This window comes from Rhinopithecus roxellana, chromosome 5, assembly GCF_007565055.1.
Source record: "Rhinopithecus roxellana isolate Shanxi Qingling chromosome 5, ASM756505v1, whole genome shotgun sequence".
In the NCBI taxonomy this organism is placed as follows: domain Eukaryota; kingdom Metazoa; phylum Chordata; class Mammalia; order Primates; family Cercopithecidae; genus Rhinopithecus; species Rhinopithecus roxellana.
The window spans coordinates 85,505,814-85,533,632 of NC_044553.1; the positions used below are offsets into that span (position 1 = coordinate 85,505,814).

The 27,819-nt window shown below is 47.3% G+C and overlaps 1 protein-coding gene across 1 annotated transcript; it reads left to right on the top strand.

The window, feature by feature from the left end:
* The first annotated feature begins 163 nt into the window (after nucleotides 1-163).
* Nucleotides 164-27,777, top strand: PLEK2 (pleckstrin 2). Its single transcript, XM_010366718.2, has 9 exons — nucleotides 164-344; nucleotides 13,669-13,833; nucleotides 19,008-19,189; nucleotides 21,375-21,466; nucleotides 21,767-21,954; nucleotides 22,189-22,290; nucleotides 23,876-23,959; nucleotides 26,459-26,537; nucleotides 27,306-27,777. Exons 1-9 carry the CDS (start codon nucleotides 303-305, stop codon nucleotides 27,431-27,433), a joined length of 1,062 nt encoding a protein of 353 aa, XP_010365020.1. The 5' UTR covers nucleotides 164-302; the 3' UTR covers nucleotides 27,434-27,777.
* The last annotated feature ends 42 nt before the right edge of the window (nucleotides 27,778-27,819 follow it).

The following is a 27,819-nucleotide window of genomic DNA, read 5'->3' on the forward strand; positions in this document are numbered from 1 at the left end:
GGAACAGTGAGGGGCACGGGGCGCACCTGGATGGGGCGGGGCTGGCCGCTCTGTACCTGGAGGACCAACCACCGACCCTGGAGCACGTTTGGGTGGAAACGTCACGTCAGAAATCCCGACCTGGTCTGACTTCCTGCCCCGGGGCCTCAGGCTCTGGACACGGGCCAGGGAGGCGTCGCCCAACCGCGTCGGAGCTGCTTCCTGGGCGCTGTGGGCGCTGACTGCGCGGGCCGCGCGGGTGCCGAGGAGCGCGAAGCGCGGGGACGGCGCACCTGGGGTGGCCCTGGCGTGCGGGCGGCGACATGGAGGACGGCGTGCTCAAGGAGGGCTTCCTGGTCAAGAGGGTGAGTGCGCGTACGAGCGTCGGGACATTGGCCAGGTGGGGCCCCGCCTAGGCGGCTCCCTAGAGAGGGGCCAGACGCGCGCCCCGGAACGGGCATATTTTGGTCCCCATCCCCAACCCCCATGGTGGGACCGGGCTGCCTGTGGCCCTGATGGGCAGAGCTGCAAGTCCGAGGGGACGCAGGGTGAGCAGCGGCTGCGCGCACAGGCCAGGAGGAGAATTCCACTTGGTTAGCGCAGTATGAAGCCCGGGCAGGAGTACGGAAGCGTGTGTCTTAATTAAAACTTGTTAAAATATTATGAATGGTATGATAGTTAAATAAAATTTACTAAGATAACATAGGCGTGCTCTATAATTTACAACCTGTTAAGAAGGAGGAATGCTACTATGTGTTTTAAGCACTTACGTTGGCCAGCCCTGAACATTGTCTCATGTCATCCTCTCAGCAGCCCTAAGGGGTCAGTGGTACCTAACTGCCCCCCTTTCATCAAGGGGAAAAACAAAGCCCAGAGGAGTTAGGGAACTTGCTCAGGGTGGTGGAGGCAGTGGGTGGTGGAGCCAGGATCGGGATCAGACCCACTCAGGTTGACCCAAACCTTTTCCTGCCTCCCGAGTGCCATACACGGTGGGTATTGACATCACTCTATTGCAGATGGGGAAACAGGATCAGAAAGATGAAGTAGCTTGCCCAGAGCTTCAGAGCCAGTAATAGCTGGGACTGGAACTGCATGTTCTGACCTTCCCTCCTCAGTCCTTCCCTACCACCCCCAGGGCAAGCAAGAGTACAAACAGAAAACTCAGTGCCTGGGATTAAGGTAGAAGATGAACAAAAGAGCAGTTGCAAAAGGAAGTTTGTTATTTCAAAATTTTTTCCTAATTTGACCTTTTTTTTTTTTTTTTTTTTTTTGAGACGGGGTCACCCAGCCCAGAGTGCAGTGGCACAATCCTGGCTCACCACAGCCTCGACTTCCCAGGCTCAGGTGATCCTCTCACCTCAGCTTCCCGAGTAGGTGGGACTACAGGTGTCCACTACTATGCCCAGCTAATTTTTGCATTTTTTTGTAGAGACAGGGTTTTGCCGTGTTTCCCAGGCAGGTCTTGCACTCCCGGGTTTAAGTCATCTGCCCACCTTAGTCTCCCAAAGTGCTAGGATAACAGCGTGAGCCACCACACAGAGCATAATTTGAACGTTAACACTAACCATTTATACTGCTGTGATGGCATAGCAAAGAGACATATAAATCCAGGGCTGAGCTTTCTGGTTCTTCTATTGAGTTTTCAGCTTTGGGAGGGGAATGAAGAGGGATGAGGGGCCCTTCTTTCATTGCCTCCCGGCGTGGCTGGATCAGTCCTAAAGTCTCAGATCGCTTTCGTTTTCCCCACAAAATGTGTCCACATGATGTTGCACGTTATTTGATACAGGAGAGCCGTGGCTGTTTGCTGGAAACAGTAAGCAACGAGAGTAGAAGCTGATGCCAGATCAAGGGTCAGACTGGATAGCACAGTACAAAGCTCCACGCCCACTTGCCACTGTGGCTGAACTGATAGGCCAGTTTCTCGCAGCATGTGGAGGTGGCTGCACCTCAGAGAGACTACACGTGGGGAGCTTCCATCGTCCTAATCTCCCATTTAACTGCAGCTTGGGAGGTGGGAGGGAGAGTGAGAGCTGGGCATGGGACTTTTGGTTGGCACTGTTGATGGCTGGGCCCTGGTAAGGCCTGTGGAGGGAGTTAACATGGAGACAGATCCTTCTGACAGAGCTTTGGGAGTTTTGGGGGCCTCCTTCTGTTCCTGGGATTTACCTTCCATCATTCCCTACCACCTTCACCACGCTGAGAGCCAGAGGAGGGCTAAGGGCAGAGCCACAGAGCTCCCAGGATATTGCCAGGAGAAGGATGGGAGTTCTCTTCTGAATGGCCTGGTTAGGGAATCCAGGGTGCAGAAAATGAGGAGAGTCAACAGGTCTGGTCCCCATAAGCCCTTGGAAAAGATGGGGCTTGGCTGAAATACTTAGAGCTCATTCCAGCCAAACCCAAGGACTGGGATGGAACCTGACCCTGAGGCAAGCAGAAGCCACACCCCTCCCTGCAGGGTGAAGGATGTGGCCCCAGAACCCCTGTTGTGGTCCCAGCTTGCTGAGCAATTCCAACTTTTTCAATCCCCCATATCCCCTTTCCTCTTAGATGGCAATAGCAGTCCCTATGTCCACTGGAGAAGTTGCAGGCTGTGGCAGGGGGATTCCATAGTCTTAGGAGAGTTAAGAGCTCAGAGGTGGGGCAGGGCCTGAGCTGGAAGCCAGAGTGCAAAGCAGTCATCACCGGTGAAGGTGAAGCCAGAGACAGGCAGGGACACGTTAGAGTTGGCTCTTAATCCCGCCCAGACAAGAAAGAAGCAGAGTTCCAGGCAAAATGCAGGGAGCTCATTGGGCCTGGCTCTCAGGGGAGTCGGAGAAAGGAAGTGGGGGATGAGCCTTGAGCAGCAGTGCTTTTCCTGGGAGAAGAGGCAGAAGCACTGCCAGGCGTTCCTGCCGGGCTCATATTGTGAATAACATTGCAATGTGAACATGCTCTGGCCTAGAAATTTTATGTGTAGGGCTCTATCCTTTGTTGTAAAGCTCTGTAAAAGCTTTGTAACAAAGAGTTATTTTTATTTTATTTTGTATTTTTGTAGAGATGAGGTCTCACTCTATTCCCCAGGTTGGTCTCAAACTCCTGGCTCAAGTGATCCTCTGGCCTCGGCCTCCCAGAGTGCTGAGATTAGATGTGTGAGTCACCACACCCTGCTGTTATTTATTTATTTTGTTTAGACAGGGTCTCACTTTGTTTCCCAACCTGGAGTACAGTGGCATCAGCAGGGCTCACTGCAGCCTCGACCTCCCAGGCTCAAGCAATCCTCCTGCCTCAGCCTCCCTAGTAGCTGGGACTACAGGTACGTGTTACCACACCCAGCTAATGTTTTGATTTTTGCTTTTTTTTTTTCACTTTTTTTTTTTTTATATATAGAGACAGCGTCTTACCATGTTGCCCAGGCTGGTCTTGAACTCCTGGGCTCAAGCAATCCTCCCACCTTGGCCTCTCTAAGTGCTGGGATTATAGGCGCCCAGCCGACAAAGAGTCACTTATGTGATGAAAAAACTGAAAGCTACCTGTCTGTGCCCAAATGACTAATTAAATTATGGTTATGCAGATGTTGAACGTGTTTATAGTGTTAAAATCTGAAGAGTAAAGTGATAAAATGTATGAGTAAAGAAAAAATATGCACAGAAGAAAAAGACCAGAAGGAGTTGTGGAGGCTAGAAGTGCAAAATCAAGGTGTTGCCAGGGCCATGCTGCCTCTGAAACTTGTGGAGAAGGATCCTTCCTTGCTCTTCTAGCTTCTGGTGTTTGCAGGCAACTCTTGGCATTCCCTGGCTTCTAAATACTTCACTGCAACCACTGTCTCTGTTATCACGTGACCATCCTCTCCCTATGTGTCTCTTAGCATCCAAATTTTCCTCTTCCTGTAAGGATACCAGTCATATTGGATTAGTGCCCATTCTAGTCTAGGGTGAGTTCATTTTTACTTGATTACATCTGCAAAGACCCTATTTCCAAATAACATAACACTTACAGGTCCAGAGGTTAGGACTTCAACATATCTTTTTTGGGGAAATACAATTCAACCCACAGCAAGTACCATCCCATCTTTGTTTTTATTTTATTTTATTTTATTTATTTATTTTGAGATGGAGTTTTGCTCTTGTTGCCGAGGCTGGAGTGCAATGGTGCACTGCAACCTCTGCCTCCCAGATTCAAGTGATTCTCATGCCTCAGCCTCCTGAGTAGCTGGGAGTACAGGCACGCACCACCACGCCCGGCTAATATTGTATTTTTAGTAGAGACGGGGTTTCTCCATGTTAGTCAGGCTGGTCTTGAACTCCCACCCTCAGGTGATCCACCCACCTCGGCCTCCCAAAGTGCTGGGATTACAGGCATGACCCACCACGCCCGGCCCTCTATTTTCTTTTCTTTTCAAGAGACAGTGTCTTACTATGTTACCCAGGCTGGAGCACAGGGACTATTCACAGGCGTGATCATAGTGCATTGCAATGTTGAGCTCTTGCGCTCAAGCGAACTTCCTGGCTCAGCCTCCTGAGTAGCTGGGACTACAAGTACACACCACTGGGCCCAGCTGGCATCTCTGCTTTTCTCAGGGTTATAGAGCCTTGGGCAAGACCTTTCTGGGCCTCTGTTTCCTTATCTTTAAAGTTAGGAGTCTGCTGGGTGTGGTGGCTCACACCTATAATCCCAACACTGTGGGAGGCCAAAGCGGGAGGATTGCTTGAGGCCAGGAGTTCGAGAACAGCCTAGGCAACAAAATGAGAACTCATCTTTACAAAAAATAAAATAGTTAGCCAGGCATGGTGGTGCTCGCTTGTAGCCCCAGCTGTTTGGGAGGCTGAAGTGGGAGGATCACTTGAGCCCAGGGGTTTGAGGCTGCAGTGAGCTATGATCATGCCACTGCACTCCGGCCGGGGCAACCAAATGAGACCCTGCCTCAAAAACTTTTTTTTTTTTATTTTAAAAAATAAGGTTGGGGCCGGGTGTGGTGGCTCATGCCTGTATTCCCAGCATTTTAGGAGGCTGAGGCAGGCAGATCACGAGGTTAGGAGTTTGAGACCAGCCTAGCCAATATAGTGAAACCCCATCTCTACTAAAAATACAAAAAATTAGCCAGGTGTGGTGGCAGGTGCCTCAAATCCCAGCTACTCGGGAGGCTGAGGCAGGAGAATTGCTTGAATCCGGGAGGCAGAGGTTGCAGGGAGCTGAGATCGTGCCACTGCACTCCAGCTCGGGCGACAGTGCAAGACTCCGTCTCAAAAATGTAATAGTAATAAGGTTAAGGAATAGAGGAGGCTTTTTCCTAGGGTCTCTCCAGCTGTGACGTTCTGTGTCTCGTAAGCCCTTCCCTGAGGTGCCATTCCAGCTTATGGGCCCCTCGTCCTTCCCTCCAAAAGGGATCCAGGGAACTCCAAGCACCCCCTGCTTCAGCTGGCCTCTGGCTCCAGCCAGCTGATTACAGACAAGAAACCTAAGAGAAAGGCTACTGTCTGCCCAGGGACAAGTGTCCAGGTGGAGAGAGGCCTGGGTTCTTCTTCAGCCATACCATTGTGTTATTGGCCTGTGACTCACTTTGCCTGGTGATTTTGGACCACTCTGTGCATGGTGTGGTTTATCTGCAGAGCAGAACTGGTGGTGCTTTCCTGCCAGGTTCATGGACTATTCCAGCAACCTCCAGCTGAGTGCTCCACTCCAGTCTCGCCTACTTCCTTTGGCTATTTTGTTCTGCTGCTGTGTTCGGAGTGATCTGTTTAATATGAGAACGTAAGCTTGCTGTCTTTCTGCTTAAAATCCTTCAAGGACTCCTCTTGAAGATCAAACTTTGTGGCACAAAACCTGAAGCCCTTGCTGACTTGGTCCTCATCACCTCCCCTATGGAGTCCAAGCCATATAGAACTACGGGGCGTTTCCTCAAAGTGGCAGGGGTCCTATGCTCACCCTTCCTTGCCTTCCTGACTTGCCTAACTCCACACAACCAGAAAGACTGAGCCCTAGTATCACTCCTGGGAATGTACCTAACCCCACCTCAGCCTCTCCTGAGCTCCTCCTTGGGGTTTGTATCATGCCCTATATTAATTAATGATTGCTGTGTAACAAATTATCCCAAAATTTAGCTTTTTTTTTTTTTTTTGAGATAGAGTCTTGCTCTTTCACCGAGGCTGGAGTGCAGTGGCGCCACCTTGGCTCACTGCAACCTCCTCCTCCCAGGTTCAAGTGATTCTCATGCCTCAGTCTCCTGAGTATCTGGGACTACAGGCACCCACCACCACACCCAGCTAATTTTTGAATTTTTAGTAGAGACGGGATTTCACCATGTTGGCCGGTCCGGTCTCAAACTCCTGACTTAAAGTGATCTACCCGCCCTCAGCCTACCAAAGTGCTGGGATTACAGGCGTGAGCCACCTCACCTGGCCAAGCATCTTAAAACAGCAAGATTTGTCATCTCACTGTTTGTAAGAGTCAGATATCCAGTAACAGCATAGCTGCAAGACTGGCTCAGGGTCTCTCGTGAGGCTGCAGCCAAGAGTGACGGTCACCTGAAGGCTTGACTGACTGTAGGGTCCAATTCTAAGCTCATCTACATGGCTGTTGGCTGGAGGCCTCGGTTCCTCACCTCTCAATTGGGCTGCTTAGGATATGGCAGCTAGCTTTTCTCATAGCAAATAATCAGAGAGAGGGAAAGAGGCAGAGGGAGAAAGAGAGAGAATGCCAATAAGAAGCCTCAGAAGACCTTTATAACCTAATGTCAGAATTGGGATACCATCACTCTGCCATATTAGTCACACAGATGAACCCTAGTAAAATGTGGAAAGAGGCTACACAAGGGTGTGAACACCAGAAGGAGGGGATCACTGAGGCCACGCCAGTCATCTGTCCTGGGACTTTTTATACTGGGTGGGGTAAGTGTCTGTCTTCCCCACTGGATTAGGACAGAGTCTTGTTCATCTTTGCCTTGGTGCCATAGTATTAATAATTGATTATTAAATGAATGAATGAATGATTTCCCTAATCATCTCCTCAGGATTTTTGTGTATTTAAATTTAAATGCATTTTTTCATGATAAAAATAATACATTCATATTAGTAAACAAACTAAAACAGTACTCAAGGATGTAAAATGAGAACAAGTTTCTATTCTTTTTTTTCTTTTTTCTTTTTGAGATGGAGTCTCGCTCTGTTGCCCATGCTGGAGTGCAATCTTGGCTCACTGCAACCTCCACTTCCAAGATTCAAGCAATTCTCCTGCCTCAGCCTCCTGAGTAGCTGGGATTACAGGTGCCTGCCACCACACCTGGCTAATTTCGTATTTTTAGTAAAGACTTGGTTTCGCCATGTTGGCCAGGGTGGTCTTGAACTTCTGACCTCAGGTGACCTGCCTGCCTTGGCCTCCCAAACATCTGGGATTACAGGCATGAGCCACCACACCTGGCCACCATTCTCATTACTCTGTATCCAGTCTTACTCCTTAGAGGTGAACATTGTTTACATTTCTGGGGTACCCCTCCAGAAATTTTCTAAGCTACAAGAAATACTTAAGTATTAGAAATACTTATGTACTATACATTTTTTTTTCTGAGATGGGGTCTCACTCCGTTGCCCAGGATGGAGTGGTGTGATCATAGCTTACTGCAGTCTCGATCTCCCAGGCTCAAATGTCCCTCCCACCTCAGCCTCTTGAGTGGCTAGGACCACAGGTACATGTCACCACACCTGACTAATTTTTTTATTATTTGTAGAGATTAGGTCTTGCTATGTTGTCCAAGCTGGTCTTGAAGTCCTAGGGTCAAGTGATCCTCCCATCTTAGCATCCCAAAAGTGCTGGGATTACAGGTGCGAATCACCACACCCAGCTCGAAATTTTAAATATTTAGAAGTATTTTCTAAAATACTACTACTAGAGGTTTGTTGTTTAGTTTTGTTTAGGGTCTCATTATGTTGCCCAGACTGGACTTGAACTTTTAGGTTTGGGCAATCCTCCTGCCTCAGCCTCCTGAGTAGCTGAGACTACAGCTGCGTATGGCTACTAGATTTTTTTAAGTGTCATGCGAAGTAATATGAGTAAAAGTGCTTTGATCATGTCAAAGACATTGCCACCTATTCCTGGTGCTTTAGACTGCTGAGTCTGACCTTGAAGGCTGGGCCAGTAGCCTACCATCTCTTAGGATTGGAATGCTTGGACTGTGGCTACACCAGGCACTGCATTGTTACCATATACATTTAGATTATTTTTCATTTTTTCATTATTATAAGCAGTGTTCCTGTAAGTGTCAATACATACAACCTTTTCTATAATCTATATTATTTTCTTTCAAAAATTTTTTTAGCAGTCTCACTCTGTTGCCCAGGCTAGAGTGGTAGTGCAATCACAGCTTGTTACAGCCTTGACTTCCCAGGCTCAAGTGATCCTCCCACCTCAGCCTCTTGAGTAGCTGAGACTACAGGAGTGTGCCAACACACCCAGCTAATTTTGTGTTTTTTTGGTAGAGATGACTTCTCACTATAGGGCCCAGACTGGTCTTGAACTCCTAGGCTCAGGCGATCCTCTTTCCTTGGCCTCCCAAAGTGCTGGGATTATAGGCATGAGCCACTGCACCCAGCCTCATATTCTAGATTATTTACTTAACAGAGATCCCCAAAGTGGTATTTTTGAACACTGAAAGTGGATTTGAACATTTTCATGAGGGCCACCAGCTTCTTTGAATTTCTTGCCTACATAGTACATCTTTTGTCATCAGTTTTTCTCCTCAGGCTTCTCTCCTTTGCTATCAGTTAGGATTCTCAGTTGCTTGTAACACATTCCACTCTAGTGACTTTGAACAGAAGGGATTTCTTGGAGGACATATAAAAACTTGGGAATATTTGACAGGTCAGAGAATATTTGACTGGGATGCTATAGACCCGGGGACCATACAGTCAGACAAAAACACCCACAGTACTGCTGACACTGTTTGCCACCTGTCCCTGATAACGCTGGGTCTGGGTATTAGAACGATCTGCTCTTCTGCTACTGTCCTTGCCAAAATATCTCGTTTTCCCAAGTTTGACTGCCGTCTAACACGCATCAGTGCAAAATGAGCAAAAGATTTGAATAGACATTTCTCTAAAGAAGACATACAAATGGCAAAAAGGTCTATGAAAAAGTGCTCAACACCATTGATTATCAGAGAAATGCAAATCAAAACTACAATGGGATATCATCTCACCCCAGTTAAAATAACTTTTATCCAAAAGACAGGCAAACACAAATGCTGGTGAGGATGTGGAGAAAAGGGAACCCTCACACACTGTTGGTGAGAATGGAAATTAGTACAACCACTATGCAGAACAATTTAGAGGTTCCTCAAAAAAAATATAAATAGAGCTACCATGTGATCCAGCAATTCCACTGCTGGGTACATACCCAAAGGAAAGGAAATCAGAATATTGAAAGATATCCGCACACCCATGTTTGTTGCAGCACTGTTCACAATAACCAAGATTGGAAGCAACCTGTGTCCTCCAACACATGAATGAATAAAGAAAATGTGGCACATAGACACAATGGAATACTATTCAGCCATGAAAAAGAATGAGATCCTGTCATTTGCGGGATGAGATCCTCTCATTGTGAATGAGAGAATGAGATCCTCTCATTTGTGTGGATGAAACTGGAGGTCATTATGTTAAATGAAATAAGCCAGGCACAGAAAGACAAATATCACACGTTCTCACTTATTTGCGGGCTCCAAAAATCAAAACAATTGAACTCATGGACTTAGAGAGCAGAAGGATGGTTACCAAAGGCTGGGAAGGGTGCGTGAGGGGCTGCAGGGGAGGTGGGAATGGTTAATGGGTACAAAAAATTAATTAGAAAGAATGAGAAAGACCTACTATTTAATAGCACAACAGGGTGACTATAGTCAATAATAACTTAATTGTACATTTTAAAATAACTGAAAGAGTATAATTGGATTGTTTGTAACACAAAGGATAAATGCCTGAGGGGATGGGTACCCCATTCTCCATAATGTGATTATTATGCAATGTATGCCTGTATCAAAACATCTCATGTACTCCATAAATATACATATACTTGCTATGTACCCACAAAAATTAAAAATAAAAAAATGTCAAGTAAAAAAATACATCAACGCCCCATGCGTGGAATTGACAGAAACTTCCTTAAGTGGAAGGGACTCTGGGAAGTGTAACATTTCGTTCAGGAAAGTATAACATCTCTGTATTGTTGTTGTTGTTGTTGTTGTTGTTGTTTGGGATGGACTCTTCCTCTGTCACCCACGCTGGAGTGCAGTGGCACTGTCATCTTGGCTCACTGCAACCTCCGCCTCCTGAGTTCAAGTGATTCTTCTGCCTCAGACTCCTGAGTAGCTGGGATTATAGGCACGTGCCATCATGCCCAGCTAATTTTTATATTTTTAGCAGAAACAGCATTTTACCATGTTGGCCAGACTGCTCTTTAACTCCTGACCTCAGGAGTTGGGTGATCCTCCCACCTTGGCCTCCCAAAATGTTGGGATCACAGGCGTGAGCCACCGCACCAGCCTGTATTTGTATTTTCTGCCCAATATCTGTTGGTTGCACTTTTCTCCTTTTATGTCACTAGTCTCCTTCCTTTCCCTATCATATTACTTTGTGAGGGCTGCTATAACTAAATATCACAGAATAGGTGGCTTAAACAACTAAGATTTATTTCTCATGGTTCTGCATGTTAGAAGTCCAATATCAAGGTACCAGCAGTTTGGTTTCTTCTGAGGCCTCTCTCTCCTTGGCTTGCAGATGGCACCTCCTCACTGTGTCCTCAGTGGTCTCTCCTCTGTGTGAGCTCTCCATGTGTCCAAATCGCCTCTTCTTTTTAAAATTATTATTATTGTTGTTTTAGAGACAGAGACTCACTCTGTTGCCCAGGCTGGAGTGTAGTGGCGTGATCTTGGTTCACTGTAGCATTAACCTCCTGGGTCCCAGCAATCCTCCCACTTCAGCCTCCCAAGTAGCTCGGACTGCAGGCACGTGCCACCACGTCTGGCTAATTTTTATTTATTTATTTATTTTTATTAATAGAGATGTGGTCTCACTATGTTGCTCAGGCTGGCCTCAAATTCCTGGGCTCAAGCAATCCTTCTGCCTCAGCCTCCCAAATTCCTGGAGTTATAGGCCTGAGCCACTGCACCCAATCTAAATCTCCTTTTCTTATAAAGACACTAGTCAGATTGGATTAAGGCCTATCCTAATGATCCCATTTTAATTTAATTCCCTCTTTAAAGGGAATATATCTCCAAATACATTCCCAGTCTCAGGCACTGGGGCTAGGCATTCAACATATGAATTTTGGAGGCACACAGGCACACAGTTCATCCCATACCACTTTTTTTTTTTTTTTTAAGAGGCAGAATCTTGCTCTGTCACCCAGGTTGGAGTGCTGTGGTGTGATCATAGCTCACTGTAGCCTCAAACTCCTGGGTTTAAATGATTGTCCCTCCTCAGCCTCCCAAGTAGCTGGGACTACAGATGTGTGCCACCATGCCCAGCTAATTTTTAATTTTTTCTTGATAGAGATGGCATTTCACTATGCTGCCCAGGCTAGTCTCAAACTCCTGGTCTCAAGTGATCCTCCTACCTTGGCCTCCCAAAGTGCTGGGATTACAGGTGTGAACCACCGCACTCAGCCCTAAGATTCTTTTGCCCTCTCCTGTACTCCACCTCCCACCAGTCCACATGCCATGAACTTAATTGCATTCTCCTCTCCCTTCCAGCTACAGCCTTGGGTGCCAGCAGTTTACTGCCTTGGATTCGGAAGCACCCAGATGTCCCAGACCAGTCCTGCTAGTGCTGCCCCAGGACCCCTGCAGTTGGGGGTTGGTGGTCACAGGAAATGGGGACCTGAGGCTGGGCTATGTGCAGAGCAGTAGAGAACCCCAATAGCTGAGAAGTCAAAGACAAATCTTTTTTGTTTCTTTAAATATGTCTGCTTGTGTAAGGTAAAACTGTCAATGCCCATGTTACATGTGGATGTAAGTAAGGAACAAAGTGAAGACAGCAAAAATGGGCAGTTCCACTGGACTGCACAAGCCCTCTCATGGAAAGAGTGATCATCACGTAGCATAATAACACTGAGACATGTTAATAAACTCTTGTCAGATTAGCTGTGTTTTAAGTCTTATTTAGTTGTTGCAGTAAATTCTGTTTGGGTTCAAGTCAGTGCTCACAAAGCTCAGTTACATGCACAAATAACTTCGATGTAGACGATTCCTTCTACAACTTTTGACTCTCTAACAGCTCTTAGTACGTGCTGAGTGTGGAATGGAATCATAGCACCAGAGACTGAGAACTAAAAGGGCCTTTGATGTGAATCCGTGCTAGGCAAGGACATGAGTGAGTTGGGGCAGCGGACTTTGATTCAGGTAAAGCACCTCTGTTGGTTAGAACCTAGCCCTAAGCTGGGCTTTGGAAATATCCCAGGAAGGTGCTTTCGTGACTGCGTACTAAACTCATTCTTTTCTGATCCCTCAGAAGACATTTCCCTATCCACAGGTCTGTTCTACAAATAGGCTCTCCATATTCACCTGACTATTCTGTCCATTGGCTCTACCACCCACCTGAGAACCACCTAAACTACCCTTCTCTTTATGCCTGCCACCTGAGAACCACCTAAACTACCCTTCTCTTTATGCCTGCCACCTGAGAACCACCTAAACTACCCTTTTCTTTATACCTGCCACACCTGGCTAGGTAAGACTGTCAGAGTCCTTAGCACTGGGAGACTACGTGGCCTCATATTGCCCACATCATTTCACTAGTAATAGTCTTTCTAGGAATATATCCAAAGGAAAAAAACAGATGCAGGTCAAAATTTACGTGCAAGGATATTCATTACAGAATAGTGAAAAAAATGGAACAACCTCAGTTACAAACAATAGAAGTTGGCATGTAAACTATGTATCCACATAATCGTCATTAAAAATACGTTTTGCAGAAATGTAATGGTGTCAGAAGATGCTCAGCAAGGCGAAACAAAACAGGGACCAGGCATGGTGGCTCATGCCTGTAATCCTAGCACTTTGGGGGCCAAGGTGAGAGGATCACAGAAGCCCAGGAGTTCTTCAAGAACAGCCTGGGGAATATAGTGAGACCTCGTCTCTACAAAAAAATGTAAAAATTAGCCGGATGTGGTGGCACACGCCTATAGTCCCAGCCACCTGGGAAGCTGAGGTGGGAAGATCACTTGAGTCCAGGAAGGGGAGGCTGCAGTAAGCTGAGGTCATGCCACTGTACTCCAGCCTGTCTCTTTTGAGACCTTGTCTATAAAACAAGAATAAAAACAAAACAAAACAAAAAAACTAGAAAATAAAACTATATTTAAAATAATCTTAATTTTTAAAAAAACCAGAAGGCAAAAACTAAAAGGAAAAAAGACTGGAAGGAAATACAGTATGTTAGCAATGGCTGTCTCCTAGCAGTAGGATTACACGTGAGTGATTTTTCTCTTCTTTTTACTTTGTAGTTTCTTTCAAGGTTTATAACCAGAAAAATGGCCAAATAGGAATTAGAAGGTCAGTGCCAAAGGTCTTTGCTACATACTCAAAAGAGATCCAGACACAAATCCTGCTGTCTTCCTTGGAGAGTCACTTCCACGGCACAGTCTGGTTACCTGTGCCACGGGACACCCTTCCCTGAACACCATCCCCTCCCCTTGGCCACCTCACCTCAGGGCTTTCTTGTCTGTCCATAGGGCCACATTGTCCACAACTGGAAGGCGCGATGGTTCATCCTTCGGCAGAACACGCTGGTGTACTACAAGCTTGAGGGAGGTCGGAGAGTGACCCCTCCCAAGGGCCGGATCTTCTTGGATGGCTGCACCATCACCTGCCCCTGCCTGGAGTATGAAAACCGACCGGTAAGTGACAGCCCCTGCTGTCCAACTCCTCTCTGTTCCACAACCTTCCCACCTCTGGCCTCTTTGGGAAAGTGGTCTGGGTAGGAGGAAGAGCTCAGAGTGAGAATTAAAAAACTTGGATTCAAATCCTGGCTCCGCCACCTACCAGGTATGTGAGCTTGGACAAGTAGCTAACCCTCTCTGAGCCTTCGTTCCTCATCTATAAAATGGGATTAAATAATTACCCCTGATTGTCTCACATGGTTGTGGTGAGGACTATGAAGGTCATGGTGTATTAGAGCACTGTGTGGGCTGGGAGGCAGGCACCACACAAATGTGAGTAATTACTGCTATCTTGGGGTTCACTATAATGGCTTCATTCCCTGAAGGGTCTGTGTCCCAGAAGTAAGGGGTGGCTTCAACCCTACCATTAAAAAAGTCTAGGCTGGGTGTGGTGGCTCCCGCCTATAATCCCAACACTTTGGGAGGCCGAGATGGGCAGATTGCTTGAGGTGAGGAGTTTGAGACCAGCCCGGCCAACATGGTGAAACCCCATCTCTACTAAAAATACAAAAATTAGCTGAGCGTGGTTGCAGTGGCCTGTAATCCCAGCTACTTGGGAGGCTGAGACAGGAGAATCACTTGACCCTGGGAGGCGGAGTTTGCAGTGAGCTGAGATCACGCCACTGCACTCCAGCCTGGACAATAGAACGAGACTCCTCAAAAAAAAAAAAAAAAAAAAAAAACTCCCAATAAATTATTTATCAAGGACCCATTATGTGCCAAGAAATTTGCAAGGCGTGGAGGAATCAAGGAAGAAAATGGTAAGATTGTTTCTTCATAGAGTTGCTCATTTTATTGGGAAAGCAAGTGGTTAATTGAAAAACATTTGGCATTCCAATGATGCCACAGCTATCAGGAGCTGCAGAGAACCCTTCATCCCTGAAGAGGAAAAAGATATTTCAGGCTGGGTCAGGCAAAGCTTCAGGAATAGAGATGTGGGCAAAGATGGAACAAGGAGAGAGGCGGTCATTCTGGACAGGTAGAATGTCTCGAGTAAAAGAAAGAAGAGTATGCATGGAGAGAGGTGGGCGTGGCTTCTGGGGAGAAGAGCCTCCAGTGCGGTCAAAGGGGAATGTTCACTAAAGGAGTGATAGGAGTTTGGTTAGGACCAGATGGAGGTAATGGAGAGCCATTGAAGATTTTGAGTGAGAGCACGGTCTGATGAAAACTCTCTTAGAGGCCAGGCGCAATGGCTCACGCCTGTAATTCCAGCACTTTAGGAGGCCGAGGCTGGCAGATCACCTGAGGTCAGGAGTTCAAGACCAGCCTGGCCAACATGGTGAAACACTGTCTCTACTAAAAATACAAAAATTAGCTGTGTGTGGTGGCGGGCACCTGTAGTCCCAGCTACTCAGGAGGCTGAGGCAGGAGAATTGCTCCAACCCAGGAGGTGGCGGTCGCAGTGAGCTGAGATCATGCCATTACACTCCAGCCTGGGTGACAGAGCGAGACCCTGTCTCAAAGAAAAAAAAAAAACAGAAAAAAGAAAACTCCCTTAGAAAGACTAAAATGAAGGCTGTAATTCTAGCTGCTCAGGAGGCTGAGGTGGGAGAATCACTCAAGCCCAGGAGTTTGAGACCAGCATGGGCAACACAGTGAAACTACATCTCAGAAAAACAAAAATGTAGGCCTGGCACAGTGGCTCATGCCTGTAATGCCAGCATTTCAGGAGGCCAAGATGGAAAGATAGCTTGAGCCCAGGAGTTCAAGACCTGCCTGGACAACATAGTGAGACCCCCATCTCTTAAAAAAAAATTAGATGGGCATGTTGGCAGGTGTTGGTAGTCCCAGCAACTTTGGAGGCTGAGGCAGGAGGATCACTTGAACCCAGAAGTCCAAGACTACAGTGAGCTATGATTGTGCCACTGCACTGTAGCCTGGATGACAGAGTGAAACTCTGTCTCCGAAAAAAAAAAAAATGTGTAGAAAGAATAAAAGAAGGAACTAGTTTTAGTTCAGTTACTAGTAAGATTTCTAGGTCCATAAAAAGGAATCTCACCACTTTCTTTCTAAATAATGATAATAAAACATTATCATGTTTTTCTTTGACTCTCCTATGCTTGCCATGTTCAGGAGAGAAAAAGACTGAAGACAAATGAGGTCAATTAAGGAATCTTCTAAGTATAAGAAAATATTAATGATGGTTAATTCTGGGTGGTGGGTTTACTGGCATTTGTTATATTTCCCTCTGTACTCTTCTGTAATTTCATATTTGTCTCAAATAAAAAGCAAAAGGAGCTATTAAAATAATCTAGGCATTAACAGGAGAAGTCATTATGAAAGAAATGCCAACAGGACTTGGTGGCTGACTGGCTGTTGAGGACAAGGGAAAAGGAGGCATCGAGTATCATTTCAGCCTAGGAGGCTGCACAAATGAAATGTCATTCCATTATTTCCATTGCAAGCTTGGAGGTGTCACTGATTAAAAGTGGGAAGTCAGGCAGGGGTAGTTTTCTGCTGGGGTAGCTGTAGGACCACTGGAGGATGCTGAGCCTGGGAAAAGATGGGCTCTGCATCCTCTTCCTTTTAGCATCTTAAGACCAGACACAGCTGGGTGCAGTGGCTCATGCCTGTTATCTTAACACTTTGAGAGCCTGAGGCAAGTGAATTGCTTGAGCCCAGGGACTCAAGGCTGCAGTGAGCTATGGCCATGTCACTTCACTCTAGCCTGGGAGGCAGAGCAAGACCCTAACTCAAAAAAAAAAAAAAAAAAAAATTCTACATAAAATTCTCGAATTGTCACCTGCCTGGTTCATGAGTACTTGGGCTAGATCAAGAGGAGCCAATAGATTCCCTAAGAACAAATCATGCAATATATACACACATACTTTTTAAAATTAGAGAACGTGTAAAAAGAGTGTCAGAATTTTACGTGGAATTTTATAGTGTGTCCTAAAATTCTGTTCATTGAAATGGTGAACTGCAGGCTGACAACAGGGGTTCAGGAAGCTGGCTAAACTCTGTTCTTCCACAGTGGTGATGAGCTCACTGTCAAGCTACTACTACTGAAGGAGCAGCTCCGTGGTGGGTGTGTGTGTTTTTATTTAGATGGAGTCTCACTCTGTCACCCAGGCTGGAGTTCAGGGGCACAATTTTGCACCACGCCCAGCTACTTGTGTTTTTAGTAGAGTTGGGGTTTCACCATGTTGGCCAGGCTGGTCCCGACCTCAAGTGATCCACCCACCTCTGCCTCCCAAAGTGTTGGGGATTATAGGCGTGAGCCACTGAGCCCGGCCCGTGGTGTTCTTTAGGACCATGAACCAGTCATGTCTTTTTTTATTTTTTTTTGAAACAGAGTCTCTCTCCGTCACCCAGGTTAGAGTGCAGGGGCACGATCTTGGCTCACTGCAACCTCCGCCTGCCGGGTTCAAGTGATTCTTCTGCCTCAGCCTCCCGAGTAGCTGGGACTACAGACGCCCACCACCACACCGGGCTAATTTTTGTATTTTTAGTAGAGGCGGGGTTTCACCACATTGGCCAGGCTGGTCTTGAACTCCTGACCTCGTGATCCGCTCGCCTCAGCCTTCCAAAGTGTTGGGATTACAGGCGTTAGCCACTGCGCCCAGCCCAGACATATCTTATTCACCATTTAGTTTGGATGAGGGACATTGACTAAGTTTGTAAGCAAAGTAAGTTGGGAGAGAATCCTTTGGAAAACAGATTCAGAATGAAAATGCTTCTGTTTTCCAACAGGAGAGATGGGTCCACCTACCACCCGATTGATAGTCTTCTATCAATCCCACAATTGATCCAAAAAAATCCCATAAATGTGCACTTAAAAGATAGAGAAGTGGCCTACATGAAAAAGATTCTCTTCTGACAGCACTGAGTGAGTCTACAGTGCCCTGCAGCTGCCCACAGCCAGTGGGCTCAGACTTCTCCTGCAGCTGTGTGTTCCATTCCATGCACTGTATTTATGAGAATGTTGACCAAGTGTAGAACACATAGCACAAAGTGACCTGGATGGGTTCAGGCGCGGTGGCTCAGGCCTGTAATCCCAGCACTTTCAGAGGCTGAGGTGGTCAGATCACCTGAGGTCAGTAGTTTGAGACCAGCCTGGCCAACATGGTGAAACCTCGTCTCTACTAAAAAGACAACAATTACCCAGGCACGGTGGTGGGCGCCTGTAATCCCAGCTGCTGCCTAGGCTGAGGTGGGAGAATTGCTTGAACCTGGGAGCCGGAGGTTGCAGTGAACTGAGATCGCACTATTGCACTCCAGCCTGGGCAACAGAGCAAGACTCCATCTCAAGAAAAAAACAGGCCGGGCGCGGTGGCTCAAGCCTGTAATCCCAGCACTTTGGGAGGCCGAGACGGGTGGATCACGAGGTCAGGAGATCGAGACCATCCTGGTCTACACCGTGAAACCCCGTCTCTACTAAAAAATACAAAAAAACTAGCTGGGCGAGGTGGCGGCGCCTGTAGTCCCAGCTACTCGGGAGGCTGAGGCAGGAGAATGGCGTAAACCCGGGAGGCGGAGCTTGCAGTGAGCCAAGATCGCGCCACTGCACTCCAGCCTGGGTGACAGAGCGAGACTCCGTCTCAAAAAAGAAAAAAAGAAAAAAACAAAACAAAACAAAACAAAACAACAAAGTGACCTGGATGGGAAGGAGCTGAAACTATATCCTATGAGAAATGAAAGACTTGATGCTTAGACACAAGGAAAGAGGACGGAAGGGAGCATGACTAACAGTCCGTTCGAGGTAGGCATTAATATCCTGTCATTTCCTAATGTTCCTGGGAGTCCACAGCCAAGTGGCAGAGCTGGGGTTTGTGTTCAGATGGGTCTGACTTTGAAGCCTGGACATTTCCCTCTTCAGTGTAGGGGCTGTCATAGGAGGTGACTCTTCATCTGTGTGGTTCTAGAAGAGAGAACACAACTAGCATGTCCAGGAAGCAGGCCCTACACTAAGTGCCTTGTCCACAAGGGAAAGGCTGCCGTGTGAGGCTGTGAGCTTCCTGTCACTGAAGGTGTCCAAGTGAATCTTTAAAGACCACCTGCTGTGTGGCTGAGGGCTCAGGGCATTTGGCAGTCACTATCACCTAGATTCTCCCGGGATCCCGTAATTTTTGCTGACTGGCATCCTCTTGCTCTGCCTGCATGCTGGCCTGACTGGCTGTCTCTTCCCACAGCTCCTCATTAAGCTGAAGACTCAAACATCCACAGAGTACTTCCTGGAGGCCTGTTCTCGAGAGGAGCGGGATGCCTGGGCCTTTGAGATAACCGGGGCTATTCACGCAGGGCAGCCAGGGAAGGTCCAGCAGCTGCACAGCCTGAGAAACTCCTTCAAGCTGCCCCCGCACATCAGCCTGCAGTGAGTGCCCTGCTTGTCGGGCTCTGTGGCAGCCTTTCCTGCCTGTGTTTGGTGGGCAGGGCACCCTGCCCCTTGGGGGAGCTCTGTGCTTGCTTCACAGCCTGGCTGGTGCTACCACAGTGCTTCAGGGCCTTCAGCTGTTCCTGTCCTGTGTATATGATTTTCTCTGCTTGGGAGTGGCCCTACCTACCTGCCCCATTTCTATGGGATCTCTTGTGGCTCCTGCCACCTCTGCACACCTCCATGACACAAGACCCCCATTCCATTTCAGCCAGGGTGCTCAGGGCTCTGTCACAGCTCCCCAAAAATCTTGTCTTAGTCTGTTTTCTGTTACTTATAACAGAATACCTGAAATTGGGTAACTCATAAGGAGGGATTTATTTCTTATCATTATAGAGCCTGGGAAGTCCAAGGTTGAGGGGCTGCTTCTGGTGAGGGCCTTCTTGCTGGTGGGAGCTCTCTGCAGAGTCCTGAGGTAGTGCAGGGCATCACATAGTGAGGCGGCTGAACATGCTAAAATGCTTGCTGCAGTCTCTGTTCCTCTTATAAAGCCACCAGTCCCATTCCCATGGTAATTCATTAACTCATTTAACCCGTTAATCCATGAATGGATTAATCCATTCACAAGGGCAGAGCCGCCATGACCCAATCACCTGTTAAAGGCATTACCTGTCAATATTGCCACATTGGGGATTTTCAACATGATTTTTGGGATAAACATTCAAACCACAGTAAATCTCCACCAACCTCCCAGGCAACAGAACTGTTACACCCATCAAAAATGTATGAGTCCATTCCTGGGCTCACCAGGCACTGAAACCTTGACTGTACACTTCCTATGGGTCTAGGGAGCTGCTGAACACTGGTGGGTGCAGGGAGGATCAGCTGTAGATAAGGGTGGGTAGGCAGGTGGGTTCAAAGATAGTTCAAAAAGTAGCTGAGGGGGTTTGGACTTAATGCAGGAGGATCACAGAGAATCATGTGGGCTACTGTGCACTCTTGGGGCTTTTTTGTTTTTCTTTTATTGGGACAGGGTCTCACTCTGTTGCCCAGGCTGGAGTGTGGTAGCTCAATCATAGCTCACTGCAGCCTTGACCACCTAGGCTCAAGTGACCCTCCCACCTCAGTATCCCAAAACACTGGGATGATAGGTGTGAGCCACTGTGCCCAGCATACACTCTTGTTTGTAAGTTAAAAGTCACAGTGCTTTGGTTTTACTACAAAAGCAGTATGTGTCTGGCATGGAAATATTAGAACATTTAGATAAGCAAGAAGAAAAGAAATGTCTGAAAATCCTGCCTCTCAAATTTTGATGCATAACTGAACACCCCCTTCTGTGGTGAGGAGATATAAACAGGCCTACCTGCAAAGAACAAGGGAGCTGAGAGGCAGAAGAAAGGGGCTGACAAATCCAGTTTCTCACAAGGCATTTAATAGGGACTTACAAACAGAAGTGATGTCTCTGCTGGCCAAGAGACAGTGAATCACCACACTTGTCCTCCAGAAAATATCCTTTCTATAGCAAGCTTTTTTGGGAAAATGTGCAGCTAGTCGTGCCTCAGACTTTCTTGTGAAACCTGTGACCGCTGGGGAGGTTAGATAAACATCTTTATGAGGGGTGAGTTGCACTATGGGAACACCATGGTATGCGGGAGTCAAACATCCATCATCAGGCCAGGCACAGTGGCTCACATCTGTAATCCCAGCACTTTGGGAGGCCAACGCGGGCAGATCACTTAAGGTCAGGAGTTCGAGATCAGCCCAGTCAACATGGTGAAACCCCGTCTCTACTAAAACTACAAAAATTAGCCGGGCATGGTGGCACATGCCTGTAATCCCAGTTGCTCCAGAGGCTGAGGCAGGAGAATCACTTAAACCTGGGAGGCAGAGGTCACAGTGAGCCGAGATCACGCCACTGCACTCCAGACTGGGTGACAGAGCGAGACTCTGTCTCAAAAAACAAACAAACAAAAAACAACAAAAAAAATCAATCATCATGGTGGCTTCACTTCAAGATGGCATCACTCTTGCCATGCAAAAGGCTGCTTTCCTACACCCCCTTTTTTTGTGATGTGTGTCACACCATTTGGCACTTGCTTTATACCCTTAGCAGTGACTCAGGACCCTCCCTTGTACCTACCAGTGTGACGAGGGTTCCCTCTCCTTTGCCTTCCCTTCTATGTAGTCGCATTGTGGACAAAATGCATGATAGCAGCACCGGAATCCGTTCAAGCCCTAACATGGAGCAGGGAAGCACCTACAAAAAGACCTTCCTCGGTGAGCCTGTTCCCCAGGGCCAGGCTGGGCGGTCAACCTGGGACATGGTGGTGCAGGGCTCAACTGTGTGCTTGACCACCCTGTATTGAGGTCAGAGCTTCCTGCTGGGCAACATGCTGGCCTGAGGTGGCCACGTGTGGGTGTGCAGCCACGGCTCTATGCAGCAGGTATGGCCTTCAGTCTGCTCTTGGGTAGAGCCCTGAGGCTGCCCAGAGGGCTAAGGTCAGCAAGGTCATTAGCCACACACCCCAAGGACGCTGGTCCGTTACCTGTTGCCTGACTGGTGCTGCCCTTGGCCAGGCTCCTCCCTGGTGGACTGGCTCATCTCCAACAGCTTTGTGGCCAGCCGTCTGGAGGCGGTGACCCTGGCCTCCATGCTCATGGAGGAGAACTTCCTCAAGCCGGTGGGTGTCCGAAGCATGGGAGCCATTCGCTCTGGGGATCTGGCTGAGCAGTTCCTGGATGACTCCACAGCCCTGTATACTTTCGTAAGTTGGGGAGTGGGTTCTTCTTGCCACCAGGGCAAAGGTTAAGGAAGACACAACAGAGTGGGGGCCTGGGGTCCACAGTCACGGGAGGAGACCTTGGGCTTGGGGGATGACTTCATCCTGATGCAGAATGAGGTTTCTGTCCTGAAGAATTTCCTTTCCCCTCTGACAGCCGCCATAGCTTGGGCCTGGGTATTTTCTATAGCAGAGTCCTTGTTCCCTCTTTCCCCCTAGGCTGAGAGCTACAAAAAGAAGATAAGCCCCAAGGAAGAAATTAACCTGAGCACTGTGGAGTTAAGTGGCACGGTGGTGAAACAAGGCTACCTGGCCAAGCAGGTATGGCTGCTTTGGAGCAGGGAAGAGAGATGGACAGTTCTCAAGCTTAGGGGAGGCAGCAGTGAGCACAGAGGAAAGGAAGGGCTGAGGCTGCTGGAGGGCACCAATTATAGCAGAATCTATGAAAGCAGGAGCCCAGCCAGCCCCCAGAAGCAAGTCAAAGAACAGGCACATGCTCACGCTCACACACACACGTGTGCCAGACACAAGGGCTGTTCAGAAAACTGTACTATACACACATAATTATCAAAATATCAAAAAACGACTTCTACAGAATTGCCCAGCTTCACATATTTGTCTTGGAGGCGTTGCTGACTGGCTTGAGGTTTTGCATTTGCTGGCCTTCTGTTCCTCGGGGCGTCCTGGGGTCTCTGCCTTCCCTTGTGAGATTCTACACACCCCCTTGATACACTTTCTGAGCTAAAAACAATTTTTCCTACCATGTCAGTAGATTGAAGATCAGATTCTCCATGGTAAGGCTCAGTGTTCAAAGCCTGGCCATGGCCACTACTCCTAAACTGTGTTTGGGAGAGCAGCTGTGTTGAACCAGAGGCAAGCCGTGTCCTGTGGCATTCCTACCTGTGCCTAACAAAAAGAGTATTCTGTGAACAAAATCACCTGTCCTTGGCACAGGAAGTGAAGCAGACATTTTGCACAGCCTTCGTGTTTGTGCACATGTTGTATACCATGCGAATGTGTGTGTCCGCACAGAGGGCACGTACATGGCTTGGTGCCACTCCCATCATTACTCGGAGCATGTGCTATTGCTGTCACCTGCTTCTTGCATATCAGGATCCTCATCTGCTCTTAGATTCTTATCATCCCCACCACTGCCTGTCTGCGCCAAGGCCCTGCTTCTGCTGGGCCTGATAGGAGTCCTTCCCAAGGGGAGGAAAAGAGGCCCCTAGGGGAGCTTGAGGAGGATGTGGGAGGGACTCTGAGGGTGTTCCTGACTAGGAGGGCTAAGGTTTGTGATCTAACCTTAGCCCTCCCAGTCAGTGAGGCCAAAGAAAGTCATACACGCACACACGCACACACACATGCACACACACACACACGTGCACATGTCAGCTTCTTATACATTTAGGTTTTATCATATAATTGATCATTTCTTGCCTTTTTCCTAAAGCGCAATGTGAAAGTGGTTTTACTGCACATGTAGGCACATGTGTAGACTGACAAATATACATGCAGCTGAAAGTTTGTTTTTGGACTGACGTGGACCTTAGCTAGTGCCCTTGGGTTCAAGTTTACCTGTGTGCTCCCAGCCCAGCTGACACCCCCTGCCTCCTTGTCCTCCGTTATGCCCTGAGTGGTGCGTGTCCCTTTTCCTTCTGCACAGACTCTCTTTGGCTTTGCTGACTTAAGGTGATGGCGTTTTTGCTACAGTGTCATTGAGTGGGGGTGTTGGCAGGGAGGTCTGTGACATGTCATTGCTATCCTTAGGTTTCCTGCGGACTGGTTTTAGAATGTAGTCCCATTGGAGCAGGCTGGCTTGTTGGGGGTTTGCCATTACATGCATAGATGCAGGAGAGAGGGACATGCAACTACCACCAATGAACTTTGAACCATTTCTTTGCCTCAGGGGCACAAGAGGAAAAACTGGAAGGTGCGCCGCTTTGTTCTGAGGAAGGATCCAGCTTTCCTGCATTACTACGACCCTTCCAAAGTGAGTGTGCATGCTGGCTCCGTGCTGGTCCTGTGTTGTGATGCCCCCAGACACTCCTCTCCTGGCACAGCGGGCAGCTGGCTGGACATCCTGTCTTCCCCTGGCACCTGCTTCTGCTGCACCTTGCCTTTCCTTCCACAGTCCAAGCTGCTCTGCCCCGTCATCACATAGGTGCCTGCTTCTTTTTTTTTTTTTTTTTTTTTTTTGAGACGGAGTCTTGCTCTGTCGCCCAGGCTGGAGTGCAGTGGCCAGATCTCAGCTCACTGCAAGCTCCGCCTCCCGGGTTCACGCCATTCTCCTGCCTCAGCCTCCCGAGTAGCTGGGACTACAGGGTGCCTGCTTCTTGAGCAGTTTCTTCTATGCCTAATCCCCCACTTTCACATGAGAGGCCATCTTTCTCATTTTCAGAAGAAAACCATCTTTTGGTCTTCCCCAAAGCCTGCTTTGTGAGTAGGGAGGATGAGGTAGGCTGACAAAGACTCCTACTGGCACTTCTCAGCCTCTCCACACTTCCCATTCAGAGACCCCATTAATTCTGCATCCCTCCATTTTTCCCCACCTATGTTTTGAAAAGTTTCTGTCACCATATAATATTTAAGCCATAATTTACTAATTTGCTTTTTAAAAAACTTTGATGGCAAATTAAAAAAAACCATTTTTCTGTTTCTGATACTAGGTATTACCACATGCTGAGTGGATCTAATTCCAGTCAAAAGCAAACAAAAAGGGCCCTTTAGTTAGCAGTTCAGTCTTGTCTTGGGCGATGTATGACTTTCATTAGTTTTTGTTGAAATAGTGAAGAGTGGGCAGTTCCTTCCTTATTGAGCTTCAGTCAGGAACCCCTACCTGGACCCAGCCAGGCCACAGGAGGGCCCAGGGCCAGGGAGGGATGTGGCAGGAGGAGCCTCCAAAAAGCTCCAGTTGACCTTTCTGTGGGTCATGGTGGCCTGGCTACAGGATGGAGTTCAAACTCCTTCCTTCCTGGCTACCTCAAATCCTGTTTGAAGCAAGGAAGAAATAAACAAATGAAAAAACACTTTAGTTTTGTATTTAACTCTCACCATGGTCTAGCCTAACCTACTTTCTTTGTGCCCCTGATGAGTCTGCTGTCTCGGCTTTTAAAATAGGAAACAGAAAATGTACATACATATGTGCCTGTACACACCTATCTATAAGTACATATACATGTAAATATACGTATATACATATATATGTACACATGCACAAATGCTCACATATGTACATAGATGGAAACAGTGCAGAAGAGATTACTCAAAGCAAGTGTGCAAAGGATATAAAAGAATTGCCAAGTTTCTGGGCTGCAGGTACAAGATAAGGAACCATCTCAAAGGCATTCTGTGATTAATTTGTTCCCCACTTTAGTCCCACTCCTCCTCCTGTTTGGGCTGAATGCCCCTCTCCTGCCCGGGGACCTACTCTCCTATCCAGGCCCAATTCAAGTCTCCTGTCCTCCCTGAGACTGCCCTTGAACCCTCCAGGCTGGGGCAGATCCCTTCCTTCTCTGAACTTTCCTCCCATTAGCATTTAGTAGTACAAATATTTCCAGTATTTTATTTAACCATTTTATTTTTTGCCCTACCTCTTGCTGGGCCCAACATGCAGTATGAATTTGATTATTGATTAATTGAAGGGCTCCAGGGGCCCGAGGCACGTGGTGTGTAAAATTGCCCTAAATCATCCAGGGACACCACCAATCACAATTTTGTATCACACGAAGTTTCATGCTAGGCACATGCTAGACTTGTGTAACGATGTCCTATGTGCAGGAATCTATCAACTTTGCAGAGATGATTACTATGGCTGGGTGCAGTGGCTCATGTCTGTAATCCCAGCACTTTGGGAGGCTGAGGAGGGCAGATCACTTGAGGTCAGGAGTTCGAGACCAGCTTGGCCAACATGATGAACCCCTGCCTCTACTAAAAATACAAAATTAGCCAGGTGTGGTGGCGTGTGCTTGTAATCCCGATTCCTCGGGAGGCTGAGGCAGGAGAATCACTTGAACCTGGGAGGCGGACGTTGCAGTGAGCCGAGACTGTGCCACTGCACTCCAGCCTGGAAGACAGAGTGAGACTCTGTCTCAAAAAAGAAAAAAAAAGAAATGATTACTATAAATATGTATTTCTGATTGCTTTGTAAGATGCACACAAGGGTTAAGGAAGCCAGTGAATGTTTTTCTGGGTAGCATGTTGGATCAGAGGCTCTGTTTGAGACATCTCCAGGAACGAAAAGCAAATTTGCAAGTCTGTGAGACTTGGTAACTACAACATTGGTGGGCACTTCTGCTGCCTGCTGTGAAAGAGGCCCAAGCTTCCTTACTGATGCATACAGCTTTGGCCATGTGATGTCCAAGTTCAGCTTCATCTTCTATTACAAATGATTTTGCACTGACTTCTTTAGCTGGCCTGAGTTGTAAGGGGAGTGCAACTCTTCCCTTTTGTGCATTCACAAATTCCTAATTGGGTCTCCTTTCCTCTGCAGGAAGAGAACAGGCCAGTGGGTGGGTTTTCTCTTCGTGGTTCACTCGTGTCTGCTCTGGAGGATAATGGCGTTCCCACTGGTAAGGTGCAACTTCAGCCCTGGCCTGAAGATCTCAGGGGCCTCCCTCCTGCACCTCAGTAATGTCCCACTAATGAAACGACTGCTTTGGAAGCTGAGCAAGGCTTTCTCAATGAGACAGAGTGGTGTGAGTTTTGAAGCGAATTTCAGAATTGAACAAAGGGTATGTTCTTGGCGTTTTAAGAATGCAACTAAGTAATCCTTATATTATTAATCTTTCCCCTCAGTTTCTGTGCTGATGGCCTGTAAGCTTCCACCTAAAAATAATAGCTGAGGCTTACACAATGCTTTAGGGTTAACAACATACCTTAATATATACCGTAACAGGAATTTCACAATAGCCAGCCATATTTAAGAAGATATTATTCCCATCTTATGGCTGTGGAAACTGGGGTTCCAATAAGTTAAACAATTTGAGATCAAACTCCAAATTCTGTGCTTGCTTTTAACATAAACATATTGGATTCTTTGGTGTAAATGAAAAGGTAGATCTATAGCATGCTACCATCTTGAGCATAGGAGCAGGCAAGAGGGCTTCCAGGAATATCCAGACATAACCATTGACAGGCCTTAGGGCACTGGTGAGGGACAGGGAATGGGAGGAAAAGGGGACTTCATCTGATAGGATTCTCTAACTGTATACCTTTTATTTAATTAGTATGTCATTGTATGTTTTTGTCCATGTCTCAGTTGACTTTCTGCTGGTTCAAGGTGAAAGCAGACATGGCTATTCAATCACTGATTTTCCCCCTCCCTTTTTTCTGCCTAGGGGTTAAAGGGAATGTCCAGGGAAACCTCTTCAAAGTGATTACTAAGGATGACACACACTATTACATTCAGGCCAGCAGCAAGGCTGAGCGAGCTGAGTGGATTGAAGCTATCAAAAAGCTAACATGACAAGGACCTGAGGGAACCAGGATTCCTGCCTCCTACCAGATGACACAGACAGGAATTCCTGGAGAATGGGAGTGTGTTAAGACTTTTAACTTCTTTGTAAGTTTTGTACTGCTTTGGAGAGTGAACGCTGAAGAGTTCCTCAGATTACAAACAGCAATGGTGCCATTTCCTTCCTCATCTTCATGTTACAAACCTGGAAAGGCTAGAACAGCCATTAGGCGTCAGCATCTTGACTTTTCCCCAGCATCGCAAACAGCCATTTCCTCGGGCAACAAAGTAGGTTCCCTTTGTTGGAACAATTACACTGGCCATGCCATAATGTTGAATAAAACTCTCTTCTTATGCGGTTCTCTCTTAACTTCTTTGGAATTAGTAAAAGCTGACAT

Excerpts from the sequence above, each read along its gene's own strand:
- PLEK2 (XM_010366718.2), top strand. The coding sequence starts at position 303 with ATGGAGGACGGCGTGCTCAAGGAGGGCTTCCTGGTCAAGAGG. Across the intron at positions 21,955-22,188 it reads CCACAGCCCTGTATACTTTC|GCTGAGAGCTACAAAAAGAA; the intron begins GTAAGTTGGGGA and ends CTTTCCCCCTAG. Across the intron at positions 26,538-27,305 it reads GGATAATGGCGTTCCCACTG|GGGTTAAAGGGAATGTCCAG; the intron begins GTAAGGTGCAAC and ends TTTTCTGCCTAG.